Here is an 18,917-nt window from a genome sequence, read left to right as displayed (position 1 = left end):
TAGACTCAAGGTTGTATTTTGGCTCTCGTGGACTGGTTTTCAATTTCTTCAGCTTTATCCTGAACTTACATAGGAAAAATTGATGGTCTGTTCCACAGTCAGCCCCTGGCCTAGCTTTATCCTCTAGTACGTCTTCCCACAGATGTAGTCAGTTTGATTTCTGTGTACTCCATCTGAGGAAGTCCGTGTGTATAGGCTTTTGTCTTGTTGAGGAAAGGTATTTTCTATGAGCAGTTTGTTGGTCTTGCAAGATTCTACCATGTGATCTCAGGCTTCCTTTCTATCTCTAAGGCCATATTTTCCAACTTCTGGCCCTTCCTCTTTGATTCCAACTTTTCCATTCCAATTGCTATTAATTATCAATGCATCTTGATAGCATGCTTGATGAACTTCTGACTGAAAACAGTAAAATTCTTCAGTTTCTTCATCACTAGCACTAGTGGTTGATGCGAAGAATACTTGTAGTGGTTGGATTTCTTGAAAATGGATAGATATAATCCTATCACAGGCCACATTGTACTTCCAGATAGATCTGGAAATGCCCTTTTTGTTGATGAATGCAAGGATGATGAAATGCAACCACCTAAAGCAAGTATTTAAAAATCAGCTGCAGGTACAAGGAAGATCACTTCTCACTCATCTCTTCTGCCACCTTTGCCCCTTAAGAGCTCTGGCCTGGTACCCTTGACTCCTTTCCTTGATTTGACCTCCCTGACCAGTACTTTCAGGAGAGTAACCCAGTTTGACCCAACCTCATTTTAGATTTCTTCCTCTTCTGACCTCTCTACCTCATGTCAGCAAGGATGCTACACCCTATAATCATCCACTCACCAGCCTTGAATTTGTGGTACCTAGCCAGTCACTATGAATCAGAATTGGCTCAGGGGAAGTTTTCCCAGCTCCCACTGCATCTGAAGGGGAATGTGAAACGTTTTCATCATCTGAGTTCCAGAAATTGCTTACTATTGTCCCGTTTACTCTTGGGCATAGTCACTCAGTTGCTAACGGAAAGGTTGGCCGCCTTGGCTCTACTTTGAAGCTCCCAGGAGGAAAGGCCCAGCCAGCCACTTCTGACGTTGAAAATCCTGTGGAGCCCAGTCTCACGCAGACACACACACACACACACACACACACACACACACACACACACACATGGGGCTGCATGAGGGAGGCCCGACTCAACAGCACCGAGTGCCTGCCTGCTCTTGGGTGGGGAGCGTGTCAACAGCACCCAGTGCCTGCCTGCTCTTGGGTGGGGAGCGTTTCCATTTCCAGGCTTCATTGCTTCCTTGCAGCAGCCCCATTCTTAGACATTCCAAACCTGTTTGTAGAAGAAACAAAGGTCCATTTCCCAACCTGGTTGGTCAGGAAACAGAAGCGTCCGTCTGAAAGTGGAAGGCTGACAGGAAGGGGGCTGCTGCCTCGCCAGCTCAGGAGGATGGTATCCAGGGCACGTGGCAGCTACAGACAGGAAAGCCTTTAGCTCTGGGAGTAGATGTTGGAGACCAGCCCCACACAGGTAGCACCCAAGGATGTTCAGTAAGAAGCCCTTCACAGACACGCCACCCATCCAAAACCCACAGCGGGGGAGGAGGAAACGGGGAGGGGCTTGTGGCATCAGCTCTGTGGGATCCCAGGGTTCCCGCACAGCGTGAACCACAAGGCCCTCCACCACCACCACCACTCCCTCCAAAGTCTACATCCCTCACTGCAGGTTCTTTCCTCACAAAACGGAGGCTGCCTCTTGCCAGCCTGAGGCTGCCCATGACTGTTGGCTTCCTGCCCATTGGCCAGTGAAACCTGATGGGTCAGTTTGCTGAGCTGGGCTGATTCTCTTTCACTTCCTGGTTCTCACACCTTCAGCCCTGAGAGATTACTCTGGCTCACCTTCTCACCCACAAAAGGCTGTTTTTGTTTGGCTACCCAAAGCGGGCAGTGAAAAGTCTCATCTCTTAAAAAGAACTCAGCAATTCAGATGTCTATGGACTTTTTAAAAGTGTCAAAACAAGCAAACAAACAACGCCCCCCCCCCCAACTAGAGTGACATTAGATCCCCTTTAAGATGAAGGTCAGAGGAAGGAGGGGAGGGAGGGGCAGCACTAGGCTAGAGGGCTGACAGGCATTCACTTGGGTGAAAGAGGAGATAGTGTTGTATAAGAAGAGTCTTTAAAAAGAGGCAGGACAAGCAATCGGGAGGCTTGAGAAATAGTTTAAGTTGTTGATTACAGAATTAATTATCTGAAATGTAACCTCCCCACCAATTCACAATCAAAAGTTAAAAAAAAAATTAAGCTCAGTTTACTGGCTCTCCAAGGAGGGACCGGGGCGACCCCTTCATGGATGCGCCGTAGAGATGCTTTTGAACGAGAACGGTGGCGGTGGCGCAGCACTGTGGGCGCACTGAACACTGATCTGTGCACCTCAAGATGCTCCCAGTGGTTAGTTTTACACCCTGGGGAATTTCCCCACCCTAAAAAGGCAATCTATCATTTTTGAAACATTGATTCGATGATGATCTGGGCTGTAAATGATCACCTAATTAAATCTATGTATACTTAATATAAATTCAATCATATATATATATGAGATTAAAATCCATGTAGGCCTCCATCTAAAGATAGTACTTCCGAGGAGAGAGAAATCTGTGCATAGGGACAGAACAAAGGCATCTTCTCCACCCATCCAGCCAGAGCAGCTAGGTGAGGCGGGAAGCAACAGTTTGGCACCGAAATCCCTGCCCTGTTCTCTTTGGAGAGGCAGACAGATGCCTCTCCCCCACCCCCACCCCCTTTTGGTTTTGGTAATTCTTCCAAAGTGTATGACACACCTCTTTGTGTCATATGCCTGGGAAATCAGTAGTGAATGAGTGAATGGAGGAAGAAGTGGCTCAGAAGGGCAGGGATCCAGACATAAGCTTTTATTTTCCAGGGTTGGCCCTTCCCAGGCTGGAGTGGATGAGCGATAGCTTTAAGGGGAGCGAGTTCCCTCGGGGATTGCTGTTTTATGGAATGGAAAGGGGTCCCCACCAGAGGAACCCACCAGCTGAACTTTTCCCTCTGGCCCAGGATGCCCAGGCCTCTGCAGGAGGCTGATCGCTGGTCCATCAGAAGGCTCCTGCAGAGACAAACATGACAGAAGCGGAAAGGGAACCCGAAGGAAATTGGAAGCAAATGTCGCTGTCGTGGCAACGAGAGCAGTGCTGTGAATGCCTGCTAGGCTACAGCGGCACAGAAGCCCTCTCTGGCCTCCTGCCTACCGGCGGATTGCCAGGCCAAGGCTTCTTGCCTGGACGCACAGGTCAGATAGGCTTCCACCGTCCATCTTTATTCGGACACCAACCTTCCCACCCTGACACCCTACTTTTCTGCTGATCACAATTGGTTGCAATGGCTACACCAAACTCCCAGACAACAGTCGTTCGTGATGGAGGGAGTTTCTTACCACAAGCCAGCATCGGAACGCACTTCGGATACAGTAGTTGGTCCGTCGAAGCACCTCTCCTCAGCCAATAGCCAAGGGTCTCTCTTTGAACCTCAACACGGTCCTCTGGCACGTGCCTCTGTGGGCCAGGAAGCCAGCCCACGGCCCTGCCTCACAGTCTCGTAGTCTTGGCACGGCTCCTCTGTTCTAGCTCATCGTCTCCTTGCCTCGGCTTTGCCTTGGCCTCTGCCTCCTTTGCTCCATCCCATGTCTCCCTGCTGCGGCCTCTGGTCCCAGCCTCCACCTCTAGTCCCTCTTCTTCCTTGAGGGTCCTGGGAGGTCTCTCTCTCTTCCTGCTTATGAGATGGCTGATGCTGACAGCCAGTGGAGTGGAAACCGAAAGTGATCAATGTCCTCTATTAGTGTCACGCACACCCTGTTTGCATGGTCCCACTCAGTCATGTGGTGGAAGTTACAGAGACACGAACCAAAAAGCCATATTAAGAAATTTCACCTCACCACACTAGGTGAAGTTCTTTCTAGCCATTATTTCATATAATCCCCTCAACAACTCTGTAAGGAAGAAGTTAGATTCTGGAGCCAGGCGGCTGTTATCTCAATCCCAGACTTGCCTCTTTCCAATGATGCCAACTTGGGGGATTACCTTGGGCCTCAGTAATAATTGTACCTGGGTCATCATGTTCCGAGACTGACATCAGGCACTGAATGCAGAGCAGTGAGACCAGCATCTGACACAAGGTTAACGTCATGTGTTTGAGTCAGCCCCTGGCTCCTGGACAACCATGCACAATAGGACCAAACACTACCCGTCCCCGTGAATGGCTACTGATTGGACCATGGGGATCGTCAGGTTTGCAGTGGTTGGTCTGCAGTAGCTTTCTTCCTAGCCTAGACGTCAGCGACCCTGCAGGCTGCTCAGCAGCATAGCCTTACACAGACCTCCCTTGACCTTGGCCTTGGGGTGCTTTGGCTGAGGACTGAACCCACGTCTCCCACCAGGAAGATGAGAATTCTACCACTGAGCCTCCGCTTCCCCTTCAACTAGCATCAACCATGTTGATTTATCAGAATTTCCCCCTTAAAGCTCAGCCCGGCTGAGTCCCTGACTCAGGGTCGCATGGCTTGTTCATGACGGCAGTGGCCTTGGGACCTGGAATCCTTTGATAACAAGCCGTGTGGTCTAAACCATCACCCCACATTGCTAACCCTTCTCCCGGTGAAAGAATGAAGGCGCTCCCCTCAGCACCTTGTCCCCTTTGTGTTGACGGCTGTCCCCGTTCCTCTCCCTCCTTCCGCAGCCTGCCTGCTCCAGGCTGAGCTCGTGAACTACGAGCGGGTCAAAGAATATTGCCTCAAAGTCCTGAAGAAGGAAGGGGAGAACTTCAAGGCTCTTTACCGGTCAGGCGTGGCCTTCTACCACCTTGGGGACTATGACAAAGCACTCTATTACCTGAAAGAAGCAAGGACCCGGCAGCCAACAGGTAAGGCAGCCATTGCTGTCTTCTTCTCCCCCGCTCCAACGTCTCACCCGGGGCTTCTCATCAGGGTGGCTGGGGTCCACGGGTTGGGGGGGGGGCAGAGAGGGTGGCACAGGCATCTCGAGTGAGGGCCACACACACCCATGCAGCTGCTTGAGGTCTGAGTTACAAGGAGCATGGTGCTGCTTCTCTTCAAGTGGAGGGCACAATACTTTGTCTTTTCCAACCAGAGTCAAGCAGTAAGTACGCATGGAATTCTCCCTCTGCATTCGGCAAGTCTTGTTTGGCATAGCAGGAATATATATGAGGATGCTGGTCTCTGCCCTCCACGAGCTATGAGAAGCCTTGATCTCGACCCTCCATCAGCTCACACTTCTGTTAAGCCAGTATTTCCAGGTAGCATGCTGACCTCTCTGGTCCTACTCTGTTCCTTCAAAAACCAAACCAAAATAAGCACTCACTGCTATTGAGTTGATGCTGCCTCAGAGCCACCCTATAGGACAGGGTCCAAGTGCTCCTGTAGGTTTCCAAGACTGTCGCTCCTTACAGGAGTAGAAAGCCTGGCTTTCTCCCACAGGACAGCTGATGGCTTCGAACTGCTGACCTTGTGGTTAGCAGCCCAGCATCTGACCACTATCTCACCAGGGCTCTATTTTCCATAGAGCACGTATCTTCTATACCCTTCACTTAAACCCAATCCACCATCTCACCCACTCATTCATTCTTATATTTATTGAACGGTGAGCCTGGCACTACTCGGGTGCTCGGTGTGCGGCAGGGGACAGAAGATAGTCGCTGTCCCTCTAGAAGTTTATGCTCTACCGGGAGAAAGTGGAAATAAACAGATGGATACGTAAACAGGTAATATTCAGGAACGATCAGTGCTATGAAAGGGCTGGTGACATGCTTGCAGAAGGATGACCGCCTGGTTTGGAAACCGACGGCAGCAGCCATTGTACAATTCTGCTCGACATGATTGAACTACGGGATGTTATCTGTTTTCATGACCAATTAAAAGTAAATTTTTACAAAAGGATTACCGCCTAGAACACCCAGGAGGCATGCCCTTGGAGCATGGCCCTGAGCCAGAACTGACCCGGACAGAGCGGTGAGTGCTCTAGAGCGGAGGACGCCGAGTGGAAGGACAGAGTGGGCGGTGGCCCAGCTCTCTGAGGAGTTAAGGGAGCGTTTAAACAACAACTGTGACTAGATACGAGTGCTGTTCTTTCTTTTTAAAATACAATTTTCCTTCTACCAAATTCCTGTCAGAACGATGGGATCCGTTAGCACACAGCCTATCCGTTTGCTTTCCCTTTCTTAAGGCCGTGGTTGGCTTTGTTGAAGTGAGTTGGCGGTTTGCTTTCTCGTCTACATCCCACTCCGTCAACTCTGAGGCCCGAGACCCGGGTGCACCGGACACCGTGTTTCTGAGCCCCTGCTCGTGACAGCACTGTCCTGGGCGCCGTACCAAGCCCTTCCGAGCATTTCTGTACAGCGTTCCTGCCTGTAAGCACCCCAGGCAGCCCTCGAAGGCCTGTGTCCTGCTCTGTGCAGGGCCGTGGCAGCCTTTCAGAATCATCCCATGCTGGTCCTTAAAGGGCTTGAATTGGGAGCCATGCCTCGGTCCGGGGTCAGAGGTTTTCTGACTCCGTGAGGACAAAAATGAGACAGCGGAGCATTTTAAAGTCTTCAAGTAAAAAAAAGACAAGTCGGGCGAGGAGGTATTGATCCTCGTGGCAGGCACTTTTGTTCGTGTCTGCCTTGGTCCTGGCGGCAGCTTTTGGAGGAAGGGATGATTTATTACCCTTGGGGGAGGCAGGCTGGCAGGCAGGCATCAATCCTTGGTCCTGTTTCCCAATCTCCAAAGCTCAGCGTTCCTTTTGGCCATGGAGAAGAAACAGATGCGTGCCTTGTGGGGTCGCAAGGAGGATGCCACGCCACAGATAATGAAGGTAGCTAAACCTACCCCCAAGCGAACACTTGAAGCGGAGGCTGTTTCTTAACAGACAGAACAGCAGGCTCTGGGGTGAAGCTGGTCACCTGCCTGAGGTTAAGCTCCAGGTACGCCGACTCAGGGATGGCTGGGGATGCTCCTGCACCCGATTTGCCTTCAGAAACTCACCCTCATTGCTGCCTCTTGGGTCACAGTGGTCAGTGCCACATTTGCCGAGGGGAGGCGGTTAAACGAGAAGGTCGACATTCTGGTTCCTTGTCCACAGGCAGAAGCACTCTGGTGAAGGGGGTCTGGCTGGCCCGTTATTTGCACGCGCGGTTCTAGCCGGCTTCTCTGTAGACGTGCTTCTTCCCCGCTCATCAGAAGTGGCCTGAAAGATGTTTCTTTCCCCACAGACACCAACGTGATTCGGTATATCCAGCTGACAGAAATGAAGCTCAGCAGGTGCTCCCAGAGAGAAAGAGAAGCCATGTAATCAGACGCCTCTACAGAGCTGCGCACACGTGTGACCTGCAACTTCCACACCCCCGTGGAGAGCCCCCTCCCTGGGTCTGCCCTGCTCTCCCCACCTCTACCCGTGCCCCTCTCCTTCCTCCACTGCCCTTCGGCTCTTCGTCTCTTCCTTACGTGAAAGGAGAGAGAATCCCTTTCTTTAGCAGATCAGTCACATAGCTGGAAAGGAGTCTCACAGATCGGGAGTGGTGTTGGGCCTTTGAGCTAGGCCAGTGCTGCTGACAGAGGCAGGGCCTGGCACATAGACCGTCTCAGAAGGCAGCAGGCCCCGAGACCACCGGCTCAGTCTTTCTATCCCCTCCTGACAGATGAGAGCATCTCAAGCCAACGGTGGCATGTCCAGAGAGGAGGCAAACACCAGAAGCATTGGTGAAGCCAACCTAAGACTCAGAATTTATGCATTGGAGTCCCTCTTAGTAACCTCAGCTCCGGCCTCCCTCCCTCCCTTACTGTCTTGGCTTGTAAACTTTCTTCTCCCCCCCTCCCCCCCAGAGATCCAAGACTTGGCCAGGGTTCACATGCCACCAAAGCCCACTCTCAGTGGCCTCCGGCGACCGCACATACCACGCGCCTCTCCTCCCACCCAGCCGGCAGCTGAGCAGCAAAAGGACAGGAGGAAGTGGGCCAGGGCTGGAGCAGGGCACACCATGCAGATGGCGGGGAGGGGAGGAGAGATGACACCGAGTGGACAGAGCACTGTTTAGATTAGGGACTTGAGTTGGGGACTGATAACTTGTAAACAAAAATACACAGGCATTAGTTCCTGTCATTTCTGTTGGAAGCAGCTCAGTCTCTCACTTTAACTCCCCCGTCTAGCCCTCCGCTCGAGCTGGTTACGGCCAAGCAGATGGAGCTGCACATGTAGCACTTAGCTGTTTGTCTGGTGGCAAGTAACCTTGGCGGCAGCCCTCGCCAGTCTGGAGTGGGCTGCGACTGCGGAGATGCCCGGTGGCTTGACTTGGCCGACCCTTCTTGTTAGTTGCCGCGGACTCGCTTGGGATCCTGGTAACCCCGTGTGTGGAGCGTGTAGCATAGATCGGCTCCATTAGATTTTCACGCTGGTGACCTTTAGGAAGCAGACTGCCAGGCCTGCCTTCTGAGGCGGCCACAGTGGGTTCTAACCACTAACCTGTAGGCTGGTCGCTGAGTGCTCCCCACAGGAGCAAAGCAGCCACTCTGGGCAGGTGAGCGGGAGACTTGGACAGCCTCCTTTTGATGGTCCGATCCGAGCTCAGCATCCAGCGTGTAGAATGTGTTCAACAAATACTGGTTGGATGAAGCAACTTGTGATCGCAGACGGGCTCTCCTGCCTTAAACTGATTTCCTTCCAGCCCCGTCTCCTGTTAGCCATGCTCGCTCCTCTGTGCCATGCCGCTGCAGTCTAACACGCAGCGTTGTCGGAGGGCTTCCTGTTCGCCCATCAGAGGGCAGGATGCTTGGGGCAGCCGATGCAGCCCCAACCCCCAAGGTGAGAGACGAACTGAGAAATAGGCCCATGCGATTATTACCAAGGGCACCTTTAATTTATATGATGCTTTAAACTTTTCAATGCACTTTCGTGTATTTTTTTTCATGTAACTAGTGGAAGAGACGATGTTGCGTAACTAAAATATATGCAGATGCAATAATTTCATCGTTGGCATTTATTAAATGCACTATCCGCATATCCTCACCCACATAACCGCATTTCTCTCTCATCCTTACCCTGCGCGATTCTATTCCCACAGTATGAATAAGAAAATCGACACCCAGAAATAGGCACTGTTCTGTGGCGGCGTCCACTAAGTGGTAGAGCGAGGAAGGGGACTCCCTGACTCGAGAGCCCTAGCTAGCCCTTCTCTCTCCCCGAGTTGCCGCTGCACAAAGTCTTAAGTGGGGCAGTTCCAGCCATTCCAAAGCAGGACGATGTCCAAGAAGATGACCAGCCATGAGCATTTTAGCATCGATACAGGGGCTGACGCTTGCCGTCATCCTCACGCAGAAAACGGTCCTGAGATAAGACGCCCTAGCGATCAGAGCAGTGGTCGGCCAGGGAAAGACAGCTGGGACCCAACACGTACTTTTGCGGTTGGTTTGTCCGACTTGCTGATGGGCCAGCATGATCCGCTCAACCCACGTAGCATCCTTCACTCCAGCCTCCGCATCAGGGGAGAGTCACAATTAGAGACCAAAAGGACACAGCAAGGTAATTAAGGGTTCTCGGTTGTAATCAGTGGTTCTGCCTCGGCAGGACCCTCTCGCTGCCCAGGGGCCCACATTACATTCACTTGATGACTCAAGCGCTTTCAGTGGGGGCTGCAGGAAGGTACTGGAACTACTCGGGGGTCCACAGTGGCATGTCTATAGGTCACCTTCTAGGAAAGGGACAAAGAGGTTCCAGCTACTGCATTCTCTACCATGTCCTTTTCTCGGACCTCTCTCTCCAAAATGACTTCACAAGACTCCGTTTGGTCCCACCCTGAGAGCGTAGCAGAGGCCTGTGTGGGAAATGTCTCGCCTTAGACCTCCTACCCAGAAAGCGAGTCGACGGAGTGCATGTTTGCATCTAGCCTTTACATTCTAAAGGATGAAGGAGGTCAGAAGGGTCTCCCATAGCCTATTCCAATGGACACGCTCTTCCTTTGGTCTTCAGGACTTCAGGAAAGACGTGGAGGAACTATCCCCAACAAGAAGCGATGTCTTACCCAAAGGAGTAAGGTGGGGGTAGGGCTGAACACATGGGAATAAGATTATTGCAGCCCCGTGGCGAAAGGAACTCAGAGAGGAAAAAAATGTACAGTCCACCTGCTTTTCTGACGACTTCGATGTACATGCTTAAGGAACTCTGTCCACTGCCCCGTAGTTCCATGATGCAGACCATCAAAGCTGCCTGGGGTATTGAGGGGGGATGTGGAGGGGTGGGGCGACTGAACTAGCTATACATTTGCTCAACAGAAGCTGCGGAGAACTTTTAAGCAAAATCTAGCCTTTCACCTCACCCAGTCTTCAGCCTCCTTCTCCCCACCCACCCCTCTCCAAAAGGACTGTCAGTGAATCACACACTGTGTTGGACGACATCACTGCTGCGCTGCACCTGCGATACAAAAAATCCTGGCCTGACCTGTGCTGCGATCTGCTTGGATGTTTAGGATACTCTTGGGTTGAAGGGTTTTACTTTAACGATGAAAGCATCAAACATCTATTGCCGGGGTTTGATTGTTTGTTGTTTTTAATTGAAGGTAAAACTCTTCCCATTATTGTACCACTCAAGATAAGCATTGTGATCCTTTCCATTGTACCTGTTGGTTTCCTCAGATACAAATGCCCACCTACACAGACACATAGTTTTGTTTCCTTTAAACAAAAGTGGAATCACACTGTTTCCTCTTTAGGAACCTGCCTTTCAAAAGGGGTTTTGATAGTTTAGCATCTATAATGCATACACAGATTAAAATTCAAAAAGTAGACTCTACAGTAAGAACATCTCCCTCCTGCCCTGTTAGTATGTCTACCAGCCACCCAGCTTCCCTCCGGTTACCTGTACATCCTTCCAGAGATGCTTACGCATTTCCAAATACGTATGCATAGATACTCTCTTACCACACACAAACAGCAGCATGTTGGGCACATGCTTTCCCATTTGTGTGACTTCACTTAACGTATTATGAGCATTTTTTGCATGTCTCTCCAACTTCCTCAAGAGTATCCTCAGCATATGGATAGACCCTCACTTTGTAACCAAGTGCCCTAATCATGAGTTCATTTGGTCCCTTTTTTTTAGTGTAAATAATGTTGCCGCTTACCCTCTTCTACCAAGATACATGCACACAAACATCTGTGGTGATTTCCTTAGAGTAAAATCCAAGAAAGGAAATGTCCTGGCTGTAAGGAATACTTCTACAGGTTCCCAGTGGCCGCCCGGAAAGCCCTCTGCCGGGGCAGTTCCAGGAGTGCCCAGCGCTGCAGCCTCACGAACACCGGGTGTCAGCCACTATCCAAGCTCATCAGCTCGATGGGCAGAATCACCTCATTTCCCTTTTATTATCGGTGCATAACGGTTTCGTATGCGTACTGACCATTTGTACTTCTTCCTTTGTGAATTCTGAGATTGGTATGTTTATCTTTACTATTAATAAGGAATTTTATTCATATTGTGTCCAAAAATGCTGCAGATATGCTGTCTAAGTGCTTTGCTTTCAAATTTTGCTTATGGTGCTTTTTGACATACATAAATTCTTGATCTGGAATTAATGTGTCCCTTTGTTGCCAGCTTGCCCCTCCTTACCGTTCATCCTCTCATTTCCATTCGAATGAGCCTTCAAAAACACAATCTGATCCTGCCCCTCACTGCCCTCTGTGACTCCTGTCACTCTGTATGGCTCCTGTCATTCCTGTCACTCTGTATGGCTCCGCATCACTTTTCAGATAAACTCCCTAGCCTGGCATGTGAGCTTCCTCCAGCCACTTCCGCGGGCTCACCTCCTATCTCTCCCCGAGTACCCCTGCAATCGACAACTGCACGGTTTCTTGGGCCTCCTTGAGCCCGTCCAGCTCAGCCCCTGAGCCATTCCCCTCCCTCTTCAGCCCTTCCTTTGCCTTGCTGGAGTCGCTTGACTTGGGTACCACCCCTGGAAACATGCGTGAGCCCATCCGTCATCTGCACTCCAGGGCCTTCCTCTGCCAAGCCTTTCCCACAAGGCATTACCATGTCCTATTTACATTTCAGAAGTCCTTGAGTAGCACAAATGGCTAAGCCCACAATCTTCCCAGATGTGCCTGGGGAGACAGGCCTTCTGGAAAGTCAGAGACATCGAAAGCCCCATGGACTACAGCTTGACTCTGATACATGGGGTTTCGCCACGCGTTAGAACAGCATCTGCATTTCGGTGTCCCTCTCCAGCTGTAAATTTCTCCAGGAGCTGCTGTGGTCGGTTCATCTTTGCAGCCAGGACACCTAGCCCAATATCTAGTCAGGACAAGAAACCCCATGCCCCTGAGTTGATTCTGACTCAAAGCAACCACATAGAACTTCCCCTTTGTGTTTCCAAAGCTATATATCTGCCTGGGATATATTGAGAGCCTCATCTTCCTCTCAAGGGTCAACTGGTGGGTTCAAACTCCTGACTTGGCAGTTAGCAACCCAGTAAGTAACCCCTCTGTGCCAGCAGGGCACCTGCTTAGTAGGTACTCACTAAAGGATTAAGCATAGCGCCTGGGCTGACTATCAAATTCAGTGGCAATTCCTTGAGAAATGTTACTTCTGAGAGTTGAACAAGAAATCCAAGGAGAGTCAGATCAGGAGGGAACCCCCCCCCCCCCCCCCACCACACACACACACACATGTTCCAATGCTATATTCTTCCCCAAACAGACCATCAAAATCATATGAGAGCTTTATAGAACTACATCATCTCAGACTCTACTTCAGAACCACGGAATCAGACTGATGGGGATAGGGTTCCAGGTGGAGTTGTGTTGGAATGTCTTAGGATTCTGACGGGCAGCCAAATTAAGCCACCGTGGCTGTAGTCCTAGCAGCAGGCTTCCCCTTTTTAAATCATGCAACCCTTTAGAATAAATGGAGGGAGTTGGAATCCCCATTCTGACATCTACTGACTATGGCTTTTGGGGAGTCGCTTAACACTTTTTGAGTCTCATTTTCTTTATCCGCGTGGGTTTAATGTTCTGTCGCAAAGGCTGTTGGAAGAATTTTTTAAAATCATTGTCTCATAGCTCAGTGGCCCATCACAAAATAAGCACACCATGAACATTTCCCCTCCCCTGCCTCACTGTCTCATCTCTAGAAAATGACTATGGACTGTCGGTACCTGCATGCTCGCCTTCCACATTCCCATGACCTGCACTCCAAAAAGAAGGGCCTTTCCAGCGGGTACCTGGGTTCCTCTCTGATCCTGAAATGCAAGCCCTTGCCGATTTAGGAGGCGGGAAATTCCATGTCCCATCCCACGTGGAAGATAGCACATCCATCAAGGAAAAGCATTCTGGTGGTCGTTTTTAATGATTTGTTTTCCCAAACCATGTTCTAGCTACATCTGAAAACCACCATCATTTTTTCTACTGCTAGTCTACCCAGAAGACGGCACCACTGAGCTGCGAGGAGAGCTGGTTGTCAAGGGAGAGAGTGGCCACTGCCCGCCCCCCTTCCACCACCCCTGCTGTCCCTGTCCCATGCCTCAAGGCAGGGCAGACAAGACTGGCTGTGCGGTCAGAAGAGCCGACTGAAATGCCATCGTTCCCTGCTTCCACCAGCTGTGTGCCTTCACCACCGGCCCAGCTTGGGGACCCGAGACGGCAAAAATACTTTCGGCCCATCAGGCATGGCAGAGCTCAAATGACCAAGTCAGCAAGAAAAGGCCCTCTCTAAATGGACTGAAATGGGATTCTATTAAAAACCACACGCAGCGAGGTCCTTGGCTATTAATATTTGCTTAGAATGGTGGAGGGGGGAGGGAGGCAGAGGCCCCTGCCAGAGGTTGGGGATCGCAGCTGTTCTGCTGAAGTGTTTGTCTGGAAGGGAGCCTACATTTGAAATGAAGCCCTGCCCTGTTTACCAGGTCTCACGGAAGATTGGAGTTAGAAGGAGCCAGTTGGCACTTCCACAGTTCCACCCTCTCCTCTTACAGATGAGGATGGCAGTCCAGAGAAGTCAGGTGACTTGTACAAGGTCATCCGATGAGTCAGTAGCAAAGCCAACTAGTGGGTCAACGTTCTGATACCCACGCCATAGGGTTGGTTCTGACTCAGAGCAACTCTATAAGGCAGCGGTTCTCAACCTGTGGGCCATGACCCTTTCACAGGGGGGTTGAAGGACCCTTTCACAGGGCTCGATTCATTACAGTAGTCAAATTACAGTGATGAAGTAGCAATGAAAATATTGTTATGGTTTAGGGGCCACCACTACATGAGGAACTGTATTAAAGGGTCGAGAACCACTGCTCTAAGGGGTTTCTAAGGCTGTCATTCTTTAGGGGAGCAGGTAGCCTCGTCTTTCTTCCCAGGAGCAGATGGTAGGTATGAACCCACGGCCTTGTGGTTAGCAGTCTAATGCATATCCGACAGTGTCAATTCACAGAGAAGACTTTCCTGACAAAACCTGATACTCTTAAAAGTCACTTTTCTTTAAGTGAAGAAGATCCACACTAACGTCATCTAAGTAGCCTAAAGAAGGAAGGAGGACTGTCCTCCCTCCTTGCCCTCCCTCCCTCCCTCCACCAATGCATCACCCCAGGCAATGCAGGAGACATCCCATGTTAGCAAACTTTCTTTTTCACTGCTCAACAAGCTTAGCGTCTGTGGTGTCAAAAGGTAAATAAATGATCCCGCTTCAGTTCTGGGAAGGGAATGTCACACAAACAGCAGGGGCATGCGCAACGTCTGCAATCCGAGATAAGTTTCTTGAGGGGCTGCCGACTGCAGAACTGAGCCCCAGACAGGCTTGCTGTATGTCGGAATCAGCTCTATGGCAGTTGGCATGTCGGTGGTGGTGTGTCAGAAAACTGACTCACTAATTGTGTGTCTTCGTGACTTGCCCCTTGTACGACCTTGTACCAGCCATTTGGCTGTCTGGACTAGACTCAAGTAACTGAAGAGCAGTGCTGTTGGGAAGTACAGCCACCAAGGCCTGAGACGTGTCCTCAAACTGCAGCGCGCGGGCCACATGCCACCGGCTGAGGACATTTATCCAGTCCACCGGGTGTATTTGCCCTGTTTGGTTTTTAACTTCAAAATAAGATATGTGCAGTGTGCATAGGAATTTGTTCATAGCTTTTTTTAAAAAAAAAAACAACTATAGTCCGGCCCTCCAACGGGTCTGAGGGACAATGAACTGGCCCCATTTAAAAAGTTTGAGGCCCCTTGGCCTGAGAGGAAAGGGCCGTGCCGCCTTCCTGGGAATGCCAGTTGCTGGCCATGGCTGGGAGTGGTGCAGGTGAGCAAACGCAGGCCAGGTGAGCAAGCGCCAGTGCACTATCCTTTCTTTTCCTGGACACACCACTGGGCAAGGTTTGACACAGTCAGCATGAGCTGTTTTTCCTGATCCTTTCCTGTTTTATTCATGCCTGGGCTCAGACAATATCACTTGTATTCCCCATGTGTGCCCAGGAGCTGAGAAATATCTGCAGGTTATATCTCCTTAAATCCCCTCCAGTAGAGCATGGACAAGGTTATACATGTTTTCTCAGACTAGAGTCAGAAGCTCTTCAAGACTCGTGCTTTTTATGATAGAGAAAAATTCAACACAAATGTAGCTCCAGAGGTGTGAAGCCACCAACACTCCCGACTCACTCAGGATAAGGCCTTTTGTTGAATGTGCTTTTCAGCTCTTTATTCAAGAACAGCGCTAGCCACTGAAAATACAATACAAGCCATCTATGTAATTTAAAACTTTTATTCGCCACGATTTAAAAGAAAACAAACAGGTAAAGTTTATTTCAATAGTATGTTTTAACTGAAATTTAATGAAGACAAAAAACCCACGGACAATAATAGTATAAAAGTAATAAAATACATAGGAATAAGTTTAATAAGAGTGTAAACCTCTGAACTACAAAACACGGTTGGAAAAGGTTAAAGACCCAAGGAAAGGAAGAGCTATTTCCTGCTCGTGGATCAGAAGACTTACTGGTTTTTGTTTGTTTGTTTGTTTAATCGTATTATTGGAGGCTCTTACAACTCTTGTTACAAACCATACATCAATTGTATCTGACATATTTGTACATATAGCCCATCGTTCTTTTCTAGACATTTACAAAACTTACTGTTAAGGTGGCGATACTAAATTAAGCAACACATTTCATGTAATCCCTTTCAAATTCCTTCTGACTCCTGATGAAATTGACAGACTCCCAAATTCATATGGAATTCTAAAAGACCCACAGTAGTCAAAACAACCTTGAAAAGTAAAAATTCTTCAAGTACAGGACTCATACTTTCTGATTTCAAAACTTACCACAAAACTACAAAAATCCAGATAATGTGGGACTAGCAGAAAGACAGACATATAGATCAATGGGATAACATTGGTGAGAAATTGAAAATGGAGGACGGGGCTGTGCACCGGCCAGAGGAAGGCCAGGGCAGCACCGAGGCCCCTCCTGTTGGTCCTGAGTCTTTCGGCACCAAGATGAGAGGTTGGCGAGGGAGGTGTGGAACAGAGATAGAATTTAGCCAGGAATGTGAGTTGAGAAAGATTGTAGTGGGGCAGGGAAAGAACTCCCGGGAGGGAAGGGAGAGCAGAGAAAGTTGGGGCATCTTGAGCCCCCGGGCAGGTTCTGAGACCCAACGAGTTAGGTCAGGGAAATCGCTCCTGGCTGTGAGGTGGTGGGACATACATAGGGCTTGAGCCAAGGCTGTATGTGCTGATGAGGGGAAGGAGGGCCTTCTGGTGCAGCAGCTGCAGGGTCTGAGTCAGGATGTGGTCTCTGAGTAAGTCATCCTGGAACACTGAGGGAAGGGTGTGTACAGACCCGGCCCAGAGAGATAAGCTCCTTGGAACGCTGGAGGCAGGGACAGCACAGGCCAGCTCTGGGCTTGAGAAGCGGGAGGTGGAGGGGGGGGGGGAGGCTGCACAATCCAGCAGGCCATCTTTCAGGAGAGCTAGAGCAGGTGACTGCATTGTCCACACCCAGCCCAAACAATTGGGAGCTCAAAAATAAACCTATATTTACAGCAACCAGTTCAAGAATAGGCTTTTCAACAAATGGAGCTCAGACAACTGGGTTGCTATTAATTTACACTCAAGTTGATTCTGACTCAAGTGACCCCGTGTCTGCAGAATACACCTGCTCCATAGATAACTGCAAAGTAGTGACGCTGAGCCTTACATCATACACAAAAGTAACTCAAAGTACACAGAACCTACTGCAAGAGCTACAACTATAAAATTCCACAACAGTGGATTAGACAATAGTTTCTTTTTTAAACATCATTTTATCGGGGGCTCTTACATCTTTTATAACAATCCATACATCAATTGTATCAAGTATATGTGTACATATGTTGCCATCATTATTTTCTAAACTTTCACATTCTATTTGAGCCCTTGGTATCAGCTCCTCTTTTACCCACACCCACCCCCTGCCCCCTTCATGTCTCCTTGATAAATTATAAATTATTATTATTTTCATATCTTACACCGACCGCAGGCTCCCTTCCCCCGCGGTTTCTTCTCTCCCTACCTTCCCCCTACCTTCTTGGTAGGACTACTCCCATTTCTGTTCCTGAGGGGTTTACCTGACCTGCATTTTGTGTGTCCTTAGCTCTTACCTGTACCTGTGTACAGGTAAACCTGTACATGCTCTGGCCTAGCCACAGTGAAAGACCAGACTGGAGTCCTGATAGAGGAGGATGAGGAAGCCTCAAGGAACCAGAGGAATATTGTGTGCTTCATCAGTGCTGTACTTCACCCTGGTTGACTTATCCCTTCCTTTCGACCCTTCTGTGAAGGGATGTCCCATTGTCTACCGATGGGCTTCAAGTCTCTTCTCTAACCCCTCTCATTCTCAACAATATGGTTGTTTGTTTGTGGTCTTCTGAAGCCTGCTACCTGATCCCGTCAACACCTCATAATTGCACAGGCTGGTGTGCTTCTTCCATGTGGACTTTGTTGCTTCTCTGTTAGATGGCTGCTTGTTAACTTCAAGCTTTTAAGGCCCCAGGTGCTATATCTTTTGATAGCCAGGCACCATCCACTTTCTTCACCACATTTGCTTGTGCACCAATTTTATCTTCAAAGATCATGCCGGGAGGGTGAACATCACAGAATGCTAGGTTGTTAGAACAAAGTGTTCTTGCATTGAGGGAGGGCTTGAGCAGAGGCCCAAGTCTGTCTGCTTCCTCAATGTACTGTCATATAAATATATGTACCTATGTCAATACCTCTATTTTTGAATTAATATATTTACATAAATGCATACCTATGTTTATACCTCTATCCTTAGTGTTGCTTCCTAGATCTTTCCTCTGCTTCCTTTACCTTCTTCCTGCCCCACCATCACATTTGCCCTTCTTCTGCCTCTTTGTAATTCCTCTCAGATAGATTGCTGTTGCTCCAACACCCCAGGCTCTCTACGTCATCCTTGTTATATTTAATTCCCTAGTTGTTCCCCTGTCTATCATGTTGTTTGCTCCCCACTTCCTTCCCCTGCCTCCCCCTCCTCCTCCAGAACCACTGGTCTTGTTGCTTCCTAGTCGGGCTTCCTTCCCATGCCTATCTTACATAGATAGGCAAACCAACAATGATGTAGAGAATACAAAAAGAAAACAAAAATCTGAATGAAAGGAGAAAAAAAATAAAAGCAACAGAAGAAAAAGTAAAACAAAACTATTAAAATAAAAAATGTTGCACTTCAAAAGACACTATGAATTAAGAATGGGTAAATCTGCTTCATTCGATCTCTTTAATGTGTTGAAGAGAAAGGATGTCACTTTGGGGATGAGCATAGCGCAAGCCATCACATGTCTAATGCACGTGAGCGCTGGGAAATGAGCAGGGAAGACTGCGGAAAATGGACACATTTGAGTTAGGGGGCTGT

The 18,917-nt window shown here is 49.3% G+C and overlaps 1 protein-coding gene across 1 annotated transcript in view; it reads left to right on the top strand.

Annotated features, from left to right (window-relative positions):
- Positions 1-11,594, top strand: part of TTC9 (tetratricopeptide repeat domain 9) — a 38,534-nt gene extending 26,940 nt beyond the window's left edge. Inside the window, exons 2-3 of the mRNA XM_075531521.1 lie at positions 4,740-4,922; positions 7,269-11,594. Coding sequence (XP_075387636.1) covers positions 4,740-4,922; positions 7,269-7,348 — 263 coding nt within the window. The 3' untranslated portion in view covers positions 7,349-11,594. The remainder of the gene's footprint in view (positions 1-4,739; positions 4,923-7,268) is intronic.
- The last annotated feature ends 7,323 nt before the right edge of the window (positions 11,595-18,917 follow it).

The sequence above is a fragment of the Tenrec ecaudatus genome, chromosome 14 (genome assembly GCF_050624435.1).
Source record: "Tenrec ecaudatus isolate mTenEca1 chromosome 14, mTenEca1.hap1, whole genome shotgun sequence".
In the NCBI taxonomy this organism is placed as follows: domain Eukaryota; kingdom Metazoa; phylum Chordata; class Mammalia; order Afrosoricida; family Tenrecidae; genus Tenrec; species Tenrec ecaudatus.
This window is presented reverse-complemented; position numbering and strand designations above follow the sequence as displayed.